The following is a 19119-nucleotide window of genomic DNA, read 5'->3' on the forward strand; positions in this document are numbered from 1 at the left end:
TCAATAGTCAAATATGCTTATTATTGAAATTGTTTGCTTATTATGTGAGTCAAGCAAAATCATTACATTTATTGCTTTTTCTTTGCATCTGTTCCTGTCACATGCCACAAAGTTATGGAAAGGAGCAATATATTTAATATTTTATATTTTTATTGATAATATAATGGTATAATAATCAATAATAATATGAATGCAGAACGAAGCGTAATTGAAGAATAATTCCCATGGGCAGCCTTCCTCATTTAAATTGTGTACCTGATTTATTCTGGAGGAGAAGTGCAAAAATGATCTCAGCATATAAGGAAAGAAAGTTTAAACTTTCCCAGGCTTGTGCACTGAGGGTTATACTGTATGTGTGTGCATGGAGACTCTATGTCTACCTTCCCCCCTTGTTGCATGTGACTTTCAGGGGCAAAAAGATGCCCACCCCTGCATTGAAGCCTTTCTTCTTCCCCAGAGAATGTTTGCTTGCGTACACTGGAAATTGAAGAGCTGGAGATTTTTGTGTGTATTAGAAATTAGTGCCGTGCAACGGCACACAGGATCTGACTAAGGAGCAAAGGCATCAGTGGCTCAGAGAACAAACACAGAGGGTGTACATTAAGGCCAGCCTGGGGGCAGAGTCGGGGTGTGGTGTCCACATGACACATGGCCCAACTATGCCCCCAATCCGGCGTGACACCCCATGCTGCACTGTGCAGGCAGTGTCACAGCACTCCTCTGATGCTGCATCTACATGATGCAGTGCCAAAGGAGCGCCGAAAAGCCGTGGTGCCAGCAGCTTTAGTACCCTTTCCACAGTGCAGAAAGGAGAGATTGGGGCCATGGCATGCGGTTGCCGTGGCCCCGATCTGGTGCTAAAAGGGGCCGTCTGTACAGCCCCTAAGTCTTTATTATATGAACTCCATCTTAAAATAGGAAAGCTGCTTAGGGAGCTATTCTAATCTACCTACATCTCTAGCATGGCCTGCGAGAAAAGAGAAGGTGAAAGGAGGAGAGGAAGTTTTCCTGAGAGCATCAGTTTACATCACAGAAGGGTCAAGATAGGTAGACAGAGAGGGAGTTCACTACAGGTCACTCAAAATATCTAACTACTGCCCAATCTGAGGCTTTATCTCTTTAAGGGTAGAGCATTGTTGCACTTCCAGCAGTGTGCACATGTTGCTTTTAACACACTGCTGGTATTAGGATGTATCAGGAGAATAGATATAGCATCTTTCTATCTCTCTCTTTCTTGTACAGTAAAGAATCTAGCATGTAGCTCTTCAGCTATTGGTATAGGAAAGAGTGGAGCTCTGATTACTAAGCCATGCTTGCAGTCACAGGAGAAAAGCAATGTCATCAGAGGAAACATTACCTATAAGTGTGACAATACAAAATGGACTGTCGCTAGAAACAGCTGCCTAACTATCCCAATTAATAACCTTCTTGCTTCTGCTGAGGTAAGAAGATCTCTTGGTTTTGACCCTCTGTTTTGGTTTGTTTGCTTACTTGTTAGCATAGTCTTTTGTATGCCTGCCCAGCCTCGCTTTACCTCTGTTTAGCTAAACGTTTTTTTGGCAGCATTGGTATCGGGGGACTGGGAAAACACAGACTTTTAATGTTGGTTGGCAGCAGCTTGGCTGCAATAAACAATACAGCAAAGCTGGAGCTAAGAAAGAAAATGAGTCTACCCAGTGGCATCATTAAGGGAATGTTGGGAGTGCAGATCACACCAGGTGACGCCCTAAGAGAGGGTGACGGAGAAACAGGCTGGGACATTCGCCTCTGTCCCTTTAAAATGCTGAAGAGATTATGTGAGTAGGGTGAGACTCAATGGGAGCAGAAAGGAGAGGCCCCAGGTGTTTTTTAATTGATATATCAATGTTTAATATATATATATTAAAACATCACATTTTACTAAATTCTCACTTTAGGAACATGAAACTACGTCTATGTAAATACATTTAGGCTCTGGGTTTGATATTATAATTTAAAAGTATAATTTTAATTGTGCTAGTTGTTTATGTCACAACTATTACCATTACATTCACTGATATATGGGAATTATAATTTTTAATAACATTAGTGCAAAAAACATTACCAAGAATTCTGTATGGTGCGGTATAGGAATAGGTCAGTGGGAGGAGACACCATGAGTTACCGCTCTGGATGACACCAACCTTGGTGGGGCCACTGATTCTACTGATGCTACTGTCGTTGTGTGTACCTGCCTAAAGCTGGCAAAGTAAAGAGTAGCTGCCCACAGAATCTCTTTTTGAACATGTGTGAGCAGCAAAGTACAGAAAAAAAGTGAGAGATCAGAGATGTCTTCCTCACCACCTACCCCCAAAGTAGCAAAGATGTACAAGTTTGCCTACTCAAATGGATATCATAAGAAACGTGGAGGCTGGTGAAAGAAAAAGTCAGCCCTGGATGCATTTTGGAAGGAGCTTTCAAGTGAAAGTTCAACGTGTTTTTGTTTGATTATGCAAGCATTACCTGACCTGGTTGTTTCATTTCTATGTGTATATTGTTAATTTTAGATAAAACATTTACTGATACACATTCTCTTTTGTAGTGCAGGAACCTATTCTTACTCTTTTTATGTTATTTCTGCCTCTGGTACCAAATTTTCTATTAAAGAAGTCATGCCTAGGAACACATCTACTTCATTAACTGAGGTATACCTGTATGCCATTTATCCTATCTTCTAGAAGCTGCTTCTAGAAACTATAATTTATGACTTCTTCCAATTAGTCAAAGAAATCTATAAACATTAAAAAAAATTTAACTGACTATCCATCTGGAGTGCAGTTTATGCTGTTTCTAATACATTTAATTTTAACTCTAGTCTTTGGTGTCCAGTCCTGAATCAGTGAAGAATTTGCCCACATATCTTGAACATCTGAATGCAATTGTCAAAAAGGAACAGCAGAATATAAACACTTCAGTTGCAAACTTGAAAGCAGTTGTTGAAATCTTGAATTTGGTTTCAGTCATTCCAGTATATGCAAAGCAGACAACAGTGGAGGTGAGTTAAAAATCAGGTTTTTCTTCTTTCCACCTGTACTCAGAGAAGGTTAGCACCAATATTAGAAGTTAAAATGCACAAACAAGTTCTGGTACAGCTGGTAATAGAAGATGGTACGAATATAAGAATGGGGGTTGCTGGAAGAGATCCTAGGTCTATGCAATTTTATTTGTACTGGAGCTTGCTATCATGCTGTTGGATAGAGGTTTCCAATTTTTAAGACAACTCTCTAATGACTATGCTGGGGGGGTTGAAAGTTGTTCATCTTCCCCCTATAATAGTAACCTGGGGTTGCGGGGAGAGACTTGAATTACAATTTAAATATAATTTAATCTCCTGGGACATTTTAGACCAGAAAAGCCCATTTTGGGAAACAGGAAGTGGATTTCCAATTTTTTAAAAGGAATTTTGTTGCCTGAAATTGGTTTGAGGATTTAAATTGCAAATCACGCACACGCTTCCCCTACAAATTTCTGTAGATTAAATTTCGGGGAAGGGGGCATTTGAGGTGGGTTGGCACATTCAGGGAGGCTGCATGCATCCCACAGGAGTGCACTGGAAACAAACAAACAAACAAAAAACACCAGAAATATGAGGAGAACATAAACCATCTGTTTCCTGATAGATTTGGTGGATTTGTGTAAACTGACAGGGAGGCACTATTTTTTTAAAATGTACATTCCTAATGCGGTTACTTAACTGAAATAATACATTTATTCTCTCACTATTACAGAATTTTTTGTCCACAGTAGATATCATTATCAGCACTCCAACCGAAACGTGGAACGATTTTAAGAATGGGAGCTCACATCTACTAGGTTCAGTGGAGCAATTTTCAAGGTCCCTCCAACCTATCAACAACACAATCCCTCTAGTCAGATATGGCAACATTCAGCTTGCAGGAGCAGTCATTGAGCAAAAAGAAGACTATAACAAGAGTTTTACATTTTCCACATCCTCAAGTCTCAGGGGCAGTGTGCTAATCGATGAAACAAAACTTAAAAATGGGACATCAGTTTTCACCATCATCAGTGTGGCTTACTCAGCTTTGGACCATATCATTGCCGAGAACAGTAAGACAGAAGAATTAGTAGTAAATGGTTTGGTTCTCTCAACTGTAGTGAGTGATCGCTGCAAACTAAAGGAAGATTTCCAGATCAATATGACATTTACAAAGCGTGAAAAAACCCTGAGAAATCCACGCTGTGTCTTTTGGAATTTTACCTTATCAGCAGATGGAGGAGGCTGGGATGATACTGGGTGTGAAAGCAAAGAGAATGGAGATGATGTGATTTGCTCTTGTAATCACCTAACTTCATTCTCCATCTTGATGTCTCCCAGCCATGAAAACACAAGTGATACATTGACTTACTTGACATACATTGGCTTGGGTATTTCTATACTGAGCCTAGTGGCCTGCATTGGAATCGAACTTGTCGTGTGGAAATCAGTGACCAAAACAAGGATATCCTACATGCGTCATGTCTGTATTTTGAATATTGCCATTTCTCTCTTAATTGCAGATATTTGGTTCCTTGTTGTTGCAGCAATGCATGACCAAAATTATGAAGTGGATCAGCAGATCTGCACAGCAGCAACATTCTTCATTCACTATTTCTACCTCTGTGTCTTCTTCTGGATGCTCACTTTGGGCCTAATGCTCTTCTACCATCTGGTCTTTATTTTACATAATGCAAGCAAAACTATCATGAAAACTGTAGGCTTTTGCTTGGGATATCTTTGTCCTCTAGGTATATCAGTTATCACAATAGCCAGTACTATTTCACATGGCTCTTACATAAAGAAAAATATCTGCTTACTCAACTGGGAAGACAGCAGAGCTCTCTTGGCCTTAGTTATTCCAGCTATGGTCATTGTTGCTATTAATGCTATTGTTACCATTGTTGTTATAGTAAAAATATCAAGACGATCCATTGGAGAAAAATCAGTAAGCGAAGAAAAGAAATCTTTGTATCGTATCACCAAGAGTATTGGTGTTCTGACACCACTGTTAGGCCTTACGTGGGGATTTGGTCTTGCCACAGTTTTTCCAGAAAGCCCAAGCATATTCCACTTATTATTTACAATTTTTAATGCTTTTCAGGTAAGTAGGTACCAGCTATTTGCTATATGTACAAGATAAAAAATATGTGTCTTGGTATCTCTCAATAATTTTACTATGTCATACCTTTTTTTGGGGGGGGGGGTAAGTGATTTGCACAGTTGTTGGGTTGTTTTTTTCATATGATTATGTTCAGTAGGATCACTGAATTTCCAGTCCCATAGTGAGAATCACAGAATCATAGAATTGGAAGAGACCGCAAGGGCCATCCAGTCCAACCCCCTGCCACACAAGAAATTTAAATCAAAGCATTCCTGACAGATGGCCATCCAGCCTCTGTTTAAAGACCTCTAAGGAAGGAGACTCCACTACACTCCCAGGGAGTGTGTTCCACTATTGAACAGCCCTTACTGTCAGGAAGTTCCTCCTAATGTTGAGGTGGAACTGTCAGGAAGTTCCTCCTAATTTTGAGGCTTGCATTCATTGCTCCAGGTCCTAGTCTCTGGAGCAGCAGAAAACAAGCTAGCACAGTAGCACAGAAGAGCATAAGCTGTCAAAAGTACACCATCTAATGGGGTGTTCCCAGGAGAACACCCTCCATGGCTATGGCTTTGGCTGACAAGCAGAGAGCAAAGGGGCGGGCATGATCTGTCCCCTGCCCATTAACCCCTCCCTTCCTGGCATGCCTCTGTGCTGTTATTCACCAGGCCGGACACATTTCTACCCAAAGGTATTCTCAGTTTCGATGACTATGAAGATTATCAGACAGAGGGTAGTGACAGAAGAAGGACAGGAGTGAAGTGCGATGCTCCTGTCCTTGTGCAAAGATTATCAGATGATGTCACGATTATCCTGTGATTATCCCGTCAATGAAGAGGAATTGTCCCATCATTTAACTCCATTTCTTAATAATGGGATAACCTGTTAAAGTAACTGGACAATTCCTCTTCATTGACGGGATAATCACGGGATAAGTGCCACGTGTCTGATAATCTTCATGTGATCATGAAATAAGGACAGGAGCATGGCTCTTTCCTTCCATCCTTCTACTGTCATTACCCCCCCCCCCCCCATCTGATAATCTCCTGTGGCTGTAGCAAAGTAATTCAGCAGCAACAGGTCAATAAAATATATTTTGACTTTCCTTCTTACACTCATGCTTGTTACTACAGTGCGCCCTTGCTTTACATGGGGGATGTGTTCCAGACTCCCCCACATAAAGCAATTTCCATGCATGCTCAAGCCCCATTTAAGTGAATGGGGCTCGTGCAGCTTTCAGTGTATGCTGAAAGCCGCATATAGTGTACCCGCGTATGACGCTGGCGCACTGTACAAGATGCCACATATGAATTAGAATTATAAATGTATAAAAAGGCTTCATATCACAATATTCCTCTCAGGCTTCTTAGCACCTCATGGTCCTAGCCACTGAAGAAGACTATAGGCGTTGAAACATTGGCCTGGTGAATAAACAGTGTGGAGGCTGCCTTCCAGCTTTTAGCTGTTACTGTGTAGAGACCAGCAACACTCACTGGAACACTATTAAAGACAATGTTGTTCCTACTATATGTTCTGGTGTTTCTTGCTTTAAGCTTTTCATTCTTACAGGCTCTTTGTTTATTTTTGTTATTGTGTTATTAAATTTTTGTTCTGGCTTTATTGTTAAAGCTTTTGAGCCTACTCATTTCTCACGTCATTTTGATATTTGTATTCACTTTGTGGTTTATTTGCCTTCTTGGTTCCTCACTGTTTAATGCATGTTGCTTGTGGATCAGGGTGTTCTCCCCCCCCCCCCATGTTTTCCTTTTTTAAAAAGGGACATATAGATATTTGGCTGACCAAGCTCTGCTGGGTTGTACAGTTTCGAAAGCTGTTTACCTGTTATCAGCTGTATTGGCAATGGGGAGCAGCCTAACAACCTCTGTAAAATGTTTGGAAACAACAAAAAGTAAAGCTTTCTGTGGTACCACAAGAGGGGGGGGGGTTGCAGTGGTGCAGTCCACACTGGGGAGATTATCACATGGGAGAGGAAAGTGTCCTTCTCCCATGCTTAATTTGTGTTATTAGTGCTATTGGGGGGAAGCTTATCACACACCCATGCACTTATACTGTTCTTCTATCTGTAAACATTAATGGACACATCACTGGGTATTAATGGGAACTTCCATTAATACACAATGATGGGTCCATTACTGTTTACTGATGGTAGAAGAACAGGATAAGCGAGCAGGGGTGTGATAACTTTTCCCCCAATCGCACTAAGAACACAAATTAAGCATGGGAGAAGGATGCTTTCCTCTCCCATGTCATAATCTCCTGGGTGACACCCCAGAAGACGGGTGACACCCAGTTGGGCCATCTGCCCCCCCCCATGAGATGGGGCGACACGTACCGCTCTAATCCCCCCCAAGGCCCCCACACACCAAGTGACACCAAGTGTGGGCTTGTCACTGCTGTGGATAGAGAGGAATACAGAGCAATGTATCTCTCTATCCTCTCTCCTTTTCTTGTAAATCAGTAAATGTGGATAGAGAGCAAGTCAGCACAGCACTCTCTGGGCATGGGAAAGGCCACTCCGTTGGACTGCTTGCTCAGATTTCCTTCAGAATGGGAAGGGTCATTGGCTTCAAGAGAACATGTCCCTTGCTGGGGGGAAAGAATACCTACACCTGTTCTGTATAACTACTTTGCAGAGATACAGAAAACCTGTAAGACTATTTAGGAGCAGTAGAATGCATCAGTATGTTTCCCATTTCCCATTCTTTGCTCCACTTTCTGCGTGTTAACAAACTCATATTCCAATAGGATTCTGTCCCTGGCCTCTTATTCTTGAGACTAATCCTGCTGCAGCATCAGTATGAGTTTGTAATCCCTGCAGTGTGATTCAAATCTTGCTCATTTCCCCCCTCTAAAATACAAATCCATTGTTCCTATTTTTTTAATGTGGCAGAATTAAGAAATGCTATTCTTCCTCTGTCTAGAATTATGTGTTTGGATCTGTTTGTACATAATTATCTAGGGTGTTGTATATAATTCTAATCTGCAAATATTTTTCAGGGATTATTCATTTTCCTCTGTGGAACTCTCTGGGATAGAAAGGTAGGAAGATAAATACAATACCCAGTTTTCTATTTTTAATTTGATTAAGTTAAGTTGTAAATATAACTTGATAATAGCTTTAATTTTTCTTGTTTCAATCATGCAGGTACGAGAGGCTGTGATGAATAAATTTTCCCTTTCCAGATGGAGTTTACAACACTCAAAGGTAATATCCTATGTAGATATGAAGGAAAGGTTGGGCCCAGATATCCTACTTGTGATTGCAGAAAATGTCATCTACTCATTAAAAAGCTATCTTTCATGGAGAGGAAATCATGTTCAGATGTTACTGAACTTCAAATCCCAGCAGTTTATCTAGCATGGACCATGGTAAGGAATGTTGAGAATTGAAGTCTAGAGGACCACATAAGTCCCACTCCTGCTCTAGACCAATGTGTTTGCACAACACCATTTGCAAGTAAAAACATGAGTAGAGTTTTATATTTTTCTGTATTGCTTATTGGAATAATCAGATTAAGAGGAAACATCCATCCATGTGCATTTGAAAATAGGTCTCATTGATCTGGGTAAGGGTGATTCCTAATTAAGGGCCTATACAGACAGGCCAAAATAAAGCTGCTGCGGGTCACTTTGGAGGTGTGCTGTTTAAATGACACATGCATTTTAAGAGAAGCTTTGCCAAAGCTGCCATGGCTTTGGCGTGGCTTCCAGCCTCTTTGGATGCATGCATAATTTAAACAGTATACCTCCAAACTGACCCGAAGCAGCTTTATTTTGATCTTTCTGTATGGGCTCCAAGTCGTGTCTATATAGTATTCCAAGAATATGATAAATAAAAATAACAAAACCTAAGTTCTGGTGAAAATACTATTTTTTTATTAATATGCATTTTCATCTTGCAGTCAACATCCCAGGGCATGTCAGCTCCTATGCTTTCCATCAGTTCTCCATTTTCAAAAACTTTAAACAACTTGTTTGGCAAAGCAGGTATGTAATAAGAAGCCTTTACATCCAATATTGTTGTGTAATTTTTGGTATCTCTCATAGACTGGGTTTCAAATACACACAGCATAAGGCCAACTAGTTCATTGTATCCATTGTTGTTGTTGTTAACTGCCTTCAAGTCAACTTCATCTTAGGGTGATTCTGTGGCGATTATCACATGGAGCCTTAACGTCCCTGAAACATCCCTGAAACATGTCTATATCATCTGTAAAGTGCATGGATGTGATAGCCAATCATGCTTTCCTCCCGTGATTTGCCATTGAGGTGTCCCGCTCCTCTCCCATCATCAAAGCGTTTGTGGAGCAGCCATTTCTCCAATAACGGAAGTTCCCATTGTTGAGGTTTTCCTTTCTTTTTGGCTAGAGATATTGCCTTTTTGCATTGTTCCTTGAATGACAATGTTCCCAGCTTCAGTCAATAATTCTTTCGTTTCCTGGTCAATGAGACTTAATAGTGAACATCTGTTTTTTTTAATTATTTTTACATTTTAAAGTGATATTCTTCAGGTTGTATTGGTTGTTTTGGTTTCTTTAGCTTTAAGTTTTTATATTAACAGTTCATGGTCTGAGACACAATCTGCTCCCAGTCTTGTTTTTGCAGAGAGAATGGAATTTCTCCATCTTTTGCTTCCATTTATATAGTCTATTTGATTTCTATATTGGCCAGCAGGTGATATCAGTTTATGTAGTCATGGCTTTAGTTGCTTGAAGAGTATGTGTTTGATGAACAAAGTGTTTGCCCTACCAAATTCAGTCAGTCAGTCAATCTGCTGCTTCATTTCTTGATCCTAGGCCAAATTCTCCTACAATGTTTGGTTTTGCTTTGTTTCCTACTTTGCATTCCAATCACCTAAGATTACCAACATGTCCTGTTTTGGTACCTGATCAATTTCCTCTGGACTCCACAAGTGAATCTTTCAATTTCTTCCTCTTCTGCCTATCTAGTTGAAGCATAAACTTGTATTATGGTTCTGTTAATGGGTTTTCCATGAGGTTTTATTGATACTGTTTGGTCAGACTTTGTTTTATATCCATATGATCTACCTATTACCTATACCACAGATTCCCAAACTTTGGTTTTCCAGGTATTTTAGACTTCAGCTCCCAGGAGCCCCATTACTGTACAAGAGATCTTGGGGGAGTCCTCCAGTCATCTACTTCTACCTTTGAGCTGGAGGTGGCAACAGAGACAGCGCTCTTAGTCATTTGTTCACAATGCAGAAGAAGGCCACAGGCAAATATTCCAAAATCCCAAAGTACGCAAAATCTGGCCCTAGGCATTTCTAATAAGGGAGACTCAACCTTTATTATAATTTGATTTGGTCTAGCCCTGGGCACTTTAATATTCATGTATTAGAATATCCCAAATGAGAAAGGCACATTCATTTCGTATATTTACAATAACTGAGCACAACTTGTAAAATAGAATCTTGCCTTTTCTTCTGCAGGAAAATACCAAGTTTCTTCTACAGAATCAGCATCTTCATCTTCTGAAAATACGTCAAAGGCATATTCTTTGTTGACATGAACACATTCATCCCTGAAAGGGTTCAAAGATACAGATTGCAGATCAAGCAACAAGAAGAAGTAGATATGAAATATTTGACTTTTCATAGGCTATAAAGAACTATGATTTGTTAACTGAATATATTATTTTCTCAATGTACTATGTGATGCACTGAAGACTCCTTTCAGTTCTATTTTTATGTAAGAGAAAATCCAGTGGAGCACACTCCAGTGCTCTAAGATGTTGGATGTCCTCTATGAACCAGAGTATTGGTAATCTTTCAATGCAGGTTTGTTCTCTGATCCAGTTGTAGGAATGGATTGATAGTTACGCATTACATCTGGTTATCCCAGCTGGGGGTTTTGTGAGTGGGGGATACATACCTCAGTTATACCAAAATATACACCCAGACAGACATATGGTTTTACATAACTATTATTTACATGTTGAGTTGAGGCATTTGCATATTTGTTTTCTTAATATTTAAGGCAACTGCCAGTGAAACCTATGCATGTTAGCTCAGAGCTAAACCTCTGTTCAATGGAAATTATTCTCAAGATAGGGTAGGGGACTGCAGCCCACATCACGATCCTCATTTCAGCATGTACATACCAGCTTGGAATTTATGTGAATCAGAGCCAGTTATCTGTCAGTCGTGTGCACTGTTCTCTATACAATCCAAAGCACTTTATTTTTGTATTCTCTGATTTTTTCTCCCAGTTACACTGCTTGCTTTACTAAAGTGAAGGGTATTTAATATAAAGATATATTTATGATGGTCCTTAATAAAAAAAATGCTTGCACAATGCCCTGTCCTTGGCAGTGCCCCACCATCGTTTGAACATTCTTTTTATTAAAAGAAATATGGATTTTGTGACTATTTAAAGTTCACACTTTGGTTAAGCAGTTGTGGTTCTTTTATCTTAACTTATAGCCTATCCAATGATAGCCTTAATAGCCATCAGTTTTTCTAATTCTCGTTTAAAGTTGTCAAAATCAGCAGCCACCATTATATCTTGTGGTAGCAAGCTCCACAGTTTCAGTTTTTAATCTACACTAAATCTCTCCTCATTTATCTTTAATATATGATTACTAGGTTTCAATATTGTAATTAAAATGTGGGGAATCTCCATACCCACTGTGAATGGGAAAACACCACATAGTTTTCTACATGATTGTTATCTAAGCTAACTTCGTAGTATTTCCTTACAAGGGATTTTTGCTCCAGTTCCTTGATTATGTTTGGTTACTCTTTTCTATGCATTTTTCAGCTTCATACTACAGTGCACCCGCGTCATACGCAGGCGCGCTTTACGCGGTCTTGAGCGTACGCGCTCAAGCCGCGGGGAGCACGCGGGGTGGAAGGGGAGGCACGTCCCATTCAATTGAATTGGAGTGCGTGCCTGTGTGCCTGTGCGCCGCCGTGCACGAGCCCCATTGTTTCCAATGGGGCTTGAGCATAGGCGAAATTCGCCTTACACAGGGGGGTCCGGAACGGATCCCCCACGTAAGGCGAGGGCCGGCTGTATTTTTTTTCAAGTGTGGTGACCAGAACTGTAAATTCCAAGTATGGTTGTACCAAGGATTTGTATAAGAGTGTTATGCTATGTTGATACTAGGTATGCTCTCAGAGCACATGCATGAACTCATAAAGGTAAAGTAAAGGTAGTCCCTTGACATGAATGTCTAGTTGTAACTGACTGGAGGGGCAGTGCTCATCTCCATTTCTAAGCTAAAGAGCCAGCGTTGTCCAAGGACTGCTCTGGTGTTCATGTGGCCCAGCATGGCTGCACTGAATGCTGTTACCTTCCCATTGAAGTGGTACCTATTTATCTACTTGCATTTGCATCTTTTGAACTGCTGGGTTGGCAGAAATTGGGACAAGTGTCAGGAGCTCACCCCAGGGCTGGCTCTAGGTATTTGGCCACCCTAGGTGAGAAATACTTTGGCACCCCTGTCGCCCCTCATAAGTACTTTCACCCCTTGATTTCCACTGTTTCATTTGTTAAAGCTAAACATGACATAAAATTTAGGTTCCAATCTCTCATCATAGTATTAAGAATTAGTCAAAAAGCCAATTATGTTTTACAGGTTCTTGTGACCTTGGCAGTCATGTGTCTCACACAAATTGAAGTCAGTAACCCATGTCCACACAGAATTATCTAAAAGGGAGAATGCTATTGAACATGCAAGAATGAAAATACAGTTGGACTTTTGTATCCACGGGGGAGCCATTCCAGACCACCACTGCGGATATGAAAAAACCATGACATCAAGTCCCGTTGTTCCTAATGGTAGCGCAACATGCATACAGCCCCAAGCATGGCTGCACGCCTGCACCGCCATTTGGGACAATGGGCTTGCAGTCTGCAGGTGTTCAAATTCTTGGATGGTGAGGTCCCACTACATACACAACAGTTTCATTGAGGAATCCGGTAGTATGACAAGAAGTAGATGTAAAACACAAATAAGTAGCTAATAGAGCATAGTTGCTTTAGGATGTGGAAATGCTAACTCAAATTTGCAAACTCAAATTTGCAAAGCTGTGGGGGTTCAGAGTTAAGCAGCCTGCAGTTTTTATCATGGCTCACAATAAAAAAAGAGTTCAAAAAGTAAAGGTAATATAATACTTCCCCTAATCCATGCACACATGGTTTGCACACACACCAGATAAAAAGGGGACATATTGGGGGGAACTGCAAGGAAACTACTCCCCAAAATAGGGACTTTGGCCCAGTACAGACTGGTGCAAAGTGCTGGCCTGGAGCCGATTTTAGGGCTCCAGAGGGCTGGGCGTCCATATTCACCCAGCCCTACTAGCAGCGTCTGTGCACCGTCTTGCCATTGCCCTGCCCACATGGGGCACACAATGATGATGCACGGGTGTCCACACACCAAATGGCACTTGCCGGAAGCGGTGGCATAATGGCGCGCAAGTGCATCTGTGCCATGCCGTGCAGTTACCGTGGCACCGACAAGGGGCAAAGTCGGGCGGCATGGAGCCACCAGTCTGGATCCCCCCTTTACCAGTGGTAAAGATTGCTTCTCATTGGTCCTCTTGGAACTTCTTGGGAGAAGCTGTAAAGTGTTACACTCTTGGTTGGAACAGTGTAAAGATCAAGTAGACAAGCTAAATGAGTTTCTCTATGCCAGACCAATGCTTTTTAGAAAAGAATAAGATAACAGCATTCTCTTGCCAAAATCCCAGTTTCAGGTGAGTCTGAGAGAGTGATTTCAGCAGCCTTGGTTGATAATGGATGCCCCCAGAAGCTTGGGAATCTGGGATCTTTTTAGTGGATTTATGTTAGGGAAGGACCCTTAAGGTCCCCTAGAACAGTGGTTCTCAACCTTCTTAATGATGCAACCCTGTAATGCAGTTCCTCATGTTGTGGTGACCCCCAACCATAAGCTTATTTGTCTAAGACCATTGGAAATATGCCTAAGACTATCAGAAATATGTGTTTTCTAATGGTCTTAGGCAACCCTTGTGAAAGGGTCATTCAACCCCCAAAGGGGTCGCAACCCACAGTGAGAACCACTGCTCTAGTGGAAAGGAACCTCAAAAACAAAGCCTGTCCATCTGGACTTCTTAAGGCTCATTAGCTAGTACTTTCCTTAACAAAAAGCATTAATGTCTCAGACAACCACTCAGGTAAGAGAGACATCACAGAAGTACTGAACTGATCAACCTTATCCTAAAAGTTTATTCCATGTCAGTACCATTCCCTGTGCATAATGCATTGTGTTGCCTGCTACAGAATGTCATATTGGGAAAAACAGAGCCTTCGCTATGGATATTCAATCATGTCCAATAATTTGATCATTATTTTTGAATTGCCTACTGGGAATGGCTGCTGGTTACTAGGAGAGGCCTTCCCAGCTAAACTTACCTGTTTTTAGCTAGAGAGTAAAACATAATCCATTTAGAACATACATACATACACACCTGTCTTGGTGGGGGTGCTCTACAGACTGCAACAATGGTCAATTTTGGTGTTGGCTTCTTCCTAATGATTCCTAACAAAGATATTTCGTTTTTCACAGCAGACATACGTTGGGCTAATATTTTCTTTGAACTATTAATTATGACCTTATGATCTTTCTGGTAAGTCCTGTTTGCAAGACTATCTGCCACATAGCTCTTCATCCAACCTCACTTAAGGTTGCAGAAAAATATAAAACAACAGCCAGAATTCTGTATCAACTACTTATATAAGTAACCTCTCCTAATGGAAATTTGGTTACTTAAGTAACCAAAACCTGGTGGAAATATTCACTCATGATCCAGTTGTCAGCAGAATAGATTTCCCCATGTAGCTGATGTCTACTAAAATGTTTATGTGTGTGTGTGAAGTTATTATTCTGGCAGTAGTGTCACAGTCAAGACAAAAGTAGTGATTGTGAATACAAAACAGGTATGGATGGGTAAGTCTAGGTAACTGTTCTGTATTTACAATCACTACTTAGTAATGATTGTGACATTATCGCCATTATAATAACTACCCCCACCTACTTTACCTGGGATCAGCTGCCTAGAGTGAAGGAGATCCATTGTACCAGGGATTGGAGTGTGGGTAAATGATGCTTCTGTCAGGTATGATGAGGGCAGGGACTGGGCCAGGAGAGATTACTTAGTTAAATATACGGTACTTAACTTTGGAATCCACAGCTCTCCACTCCCTACATCTCAGGTTTGTGTCCTTGCTTTAATCAGCACAGCTGTAGTATTCATAGCAGAAGTATACTTTGGCCCTATACAGACTGGTAGAAAGAGCTGGCCTGTGGGCGGAGTCAGGGTGCAGCATTATCATGCTGGATGCGCTAAAATGAGTACCCAGACTGTTGGGGGCAAATTAGCTTACTTGCTAATTAGCTTACTTGATGTTCACCGCTATGATCTTTGGAATAGCGGTATATAAATAAAACAAATTATTATTATTATTAACTCCACCTCATTGCACCATTTTGGCATGTGCCGGTCCACATGGTGTGTGCCATCATGACACACCTCTGGTGCTGCATCCAATCTGGCCAGAAAAGGGCCGGTTGCATGCCATCCCTTAGGGGCAATCTGTATAGCCCCATAGTTAAGTATATTTAGCCTAGTAACTGATACAGGTTTCTGGCCAGCATCTTCTCTCTTCATAGAGAAATTTAATATAGGACCAAATGTCAAGTGATGTCAAAAATACAAAGGGGAACAAATGACATTTGTGTCAGTTGGGATGTAAATATCAGTTGGATTGGCTGTGAGACTCCTACTGATTTTGATTAGATCATGGATCTTCAGTCTTTTGGAGCTATTTGGAATGACCGCCAGCAATTTGTAATTTGAAATGATTGCCAGCGGTCCTGGCAAATGATGTAATTGTACTGCATCTGGCTATTAGGCACATAAAAAAAACAGCCAGCTTCATTTATATACTGTTTCATACCGAACTAGCAGTGTCTAAGCAGTTTACAACTGTAAGCTAATTGCCCCCAACCATCTGGGTACTCATTTGAGTGGCCTCAGAAGGATGCAAGCCTAAGTCAAGCTTGAGCCCTTTCACTGGTATTGAACTCGCAAAAACTTATGGTTTTTGAGTGAGTGGCTGCATTACAGGCATTTAACCACTGCACCACCATTGATGTTCCCCATTCTCCACTGGCAGCCAGAAGGTGAATCCAGGAGGGGGTGAGAGGGGAGAGGCAACATAGTTTTGCCTGTCTCCCAATGCAGGCTCTCAGTGACAAGTGGCAACCTGTGAACAGTTCTAAAAGATTCACAGCTGCTCACTCCCTTCATCCTAGGTTTGTGCCTTTACTTTATCAGCATAGCTGCATTAGTCATAGGATTGTGGTTCAACATGCATTCTTAAAAACTGATGAAAGTGAGACGTCAGTAAAGTGAAATCTTTAGCTTTAGTAACAGTATTAGAAAATATACCTGGGGAAAAGCAATAGAGTTGCTTTATTTTATTCCTTAAGCCATACAAAGTAAACTGAAGGGAGCCAGAGGTTTCTGTAACTGGAAATGAGCAGGAGCAGGTGTCCATGGACACTGCTCAGTAGCTTCTCATCCTGTTCCTGTCTGGAGGTGTACATGAAACATGATGTCCTGCTTCAGACTGGAACGCCAGGGTGTCCACTGGAGTGCAATGTAATTTTCAAAGTTCTTATCTCTGAGCTGCCTAAAAGATCTTGTAGGGCACACTCACATTATAAAGTCCAGAAATGTACAAGAAGAATCATAGTTGTGTAACAGGTATATTTTTAAAATAACAAAACCAGAAATAAATCCACGTTTTAGATGATAACAACCAAAAGGCCTGAGTATCTTTTAAGAAAGGAAACTATTCCTCTTATGGATGTTCTTTGTCCTCAGTTCTCAGTTACTTTTAAACATTTCCATTCCTTTGACAGTTGGTGAAAACAGTTCACCACATATTATATTACAAATGTAATGCATGTCTGCAGCTAGCCCCTTAGCAGGAAAGGCTTCAGGTTAGTGTTTCAAAAGTGGCAGTGACAGTAAGTAAGACCTACAGTATATAACCCTTTGTGAAGGAGAAGTTGGGCAAGCCTGGTTAGAAACAGCCAAGCACAGCTCAGGGGATTCTGTGAAGGAGGGACTGGTGGCAGGAGATGCAAAACAGACTTGTCTGTGAGGGAAGTCAGATGGCGAAAGGTGGCCTAGAGACAGGGAGAAAAAGGGATAGGTCTGTCAGTGGGCAAGGGGGGACTGAATACGGGTTTGTGGAGCTGCAAAAGATTAAATGGTTCACAGGTTAATGTGTCTTAAGAAACTTCTACAGTCAGCCCTCCATAGCCACAGGTTCTCTATACATGGAGTCAACTACCCATGGCTTGAAAATATTTTTTTTAAAAATGAAATTCCAAGAAGGAAATTTTGATTTTGCCATTTTATACAAGGAACACCAATTTAGTATGCCATTATATTTAACAGGACTTGAGCATTCATCGATTTTGGTATCCACAGTGTTCCTGGAACCAGCCCTCGGGGGAAATCAAGGGTCCACTGTACTTTAGTCTCATTTTTACAACTGTCTCTAGATATTCCTATTAAGTTTGATGGAGAGTCTGGTCACATATACCACAGTGAACCCACAGAACAATACATCCACTGGTTCACATATGATCACCTTGAGGCCAAGTACTCAGTCTGGGGGCACGCGCAAGGCGATTGACAGGCGCTCAAGAGTTGGAACTGGGGGGCCACCTTGGAGAGGGGATCTGTCACACACACCCTGCTATTTTATACAGAAACCTAGATGGCATTCTCACCAGTCACTCCTTTTTCCTGTTAAATTCCCTTGTAAAAACACTTGCAAAGAAAAGGTGCCAAAAAATGTAGGTGAAAGGAGGATACAAAGGAATAACTGGACAGTCCTCATGGAAAAGAGCTGCATGATATAAATAATCTAGTACAGTGACATATTGCCTCAAAAATAAGCCCCACTGAGTTAAGTGGAACCTGCTCTTACATATGCGTGTGTGTGTATGTGTATCCATCATACAGTCCTCCAAATATTGTTGCACTACACCTTCCATAAGCCGTAGACAGAACAGTCAAAGGCAAGAAGTGCTGGATGTTGCAGATCAGCAATCTCTCAGTTCTCACTCCTGGTACAGAGGAATTCAGTTTAAGATTATTATTATTATTATTATTATTATTATTATTATTGCCAGCCTAAGAGCAAGAGGCAAGGCATCCTCAAGGTCATGAAAGAAAGAAGAAAGGCAAAATTTCTGGTTCATACAAACGCATAAAGTAACATGAAATCATCTTGAAGCCACACTCTGAAAAATGGCCTTAGTTACGATAGAGACAGATACTATAATGAGTACAATGGTTCCAGCAGCTCCACCAATCAGCAAGCCAAGGATGCTCCAGTTGACATGTGCTACCTGACATCTCACGCCTGTGTAAAAGAAGATTTTGTTTGTAGCACACCTAGAAGGGAAAGGAGGAAATCAGTGATGGAGTCTGGTTTCTCCTCTAACAGAAAATGTACAACAGCTCAAATGGAAAATAACTTCTCAAGAGGCTTTTCTGAAGATGGCCCAAAGACAACATTAAAAAGTGAGCTCAGGCGCTCTTGCCAGTTTGGAGCTACTGTTGTTCTTTAATGATAGGTCAGACATTTTTATCACTATTTGTTTTTAAAGCCTGACAATAAAAAATTCCATGTGACGTTATCATTACTTATTTTTATTTGTACAGCACTATCTATGTATCTGTCACTACAAAACTAAAACATGAACACAAACCACCCTGCCAAAGGTATTCAATATAGTAAGCATGATTCCCATGCTACCTATCATTATAAATACATATAGATTAGCTATGACCTATACAGTACCTGTTTCCATGTACTGAGTAGCATGGTAGCCATTACCTCTGTGTATTTGCTTCAAAGGCCATGAGCATTCCAATAACAGAGCTTCAGTGCTGAGTTGCCATTAAGAG

General features: G+C 40.9%; 2 protein-coding genes across 6 annotated transcripts in view; one reads left to right on the top strand and one right to left on the bottom strand.

The window, feature by feature from the left end:
• The window catches only part of LOC149313429 (adhesion G protein-coupled receptor F5-like), a 77457-nt gene that overhangs the window by 50285 nt on the left and 8053 nt on the right, over positions 1-19119 (top strand). For 4 of the 5 annotated variants that reach the window (XM_089519095.1, XM_089519098.1, XM_089519097.1 and 1 more), the window contains exons 16-22: positions 1243-1442; positions 2834-3013; positions 3747-5117; positions 8133-8174; positions 8281-8340; positions 9038-9122; positions 10588-12705. In XM_089519095.1, the coding sequence (XP_089375221.1) occupies positions 1243-1442; positions 2834-3013; positions 3747-5117; positions 8133-8174; positions 8281-8340; positions 9038-9122; positions 10588-10667 (2018 nt within the window). In that variant the 3' untranslated portion in view covers positions 10668-12705. Of the gene's footprint in view, positions 1-1242; positions 1443-2833; positions 3014-3746; positions 5118-8132; positions 8175-8280; positions 8341-9037; positions 9123-10587; positions 12706-19119 lie in introns of those variants that run through there. The other variant, XR_016280825.1, reaches the window with a different exon arrangement.
• Positions 18432-19119, bottom strand: part of LOC149313430 (meprin A subunit alpha-like) — a 36949-nt gene continuing 36261 nt past the window's right edge. Inside the window, exon 14 of the mRNA XM_089522352.1 lies at positions 18432-18603. Coding sequence (XP_089378478.1) covers positions 18432-18603 — 172 coding nt within the window. The remainder of the gene's footprint in view (positions 18604-19119) is intronic.

Source organism: Sceloporus occidentalis, unplaced genomic scaffold (genome assembly GCF_023333645.1).
Source record: "Sceloporus occidentalis isolate IW3139 unplaced genomic scaffold, rSceOcc1.0.p SCAF_4, whole genome shotgun sequence".
NCBI classification, from domain to species: domain Eukaryota; kingdom Metazoa; phylum Chordata; class Lepidosauria; order Squamata; family Phrynosomatidae; genus Sceloporus; species Sceloporus occidentalis.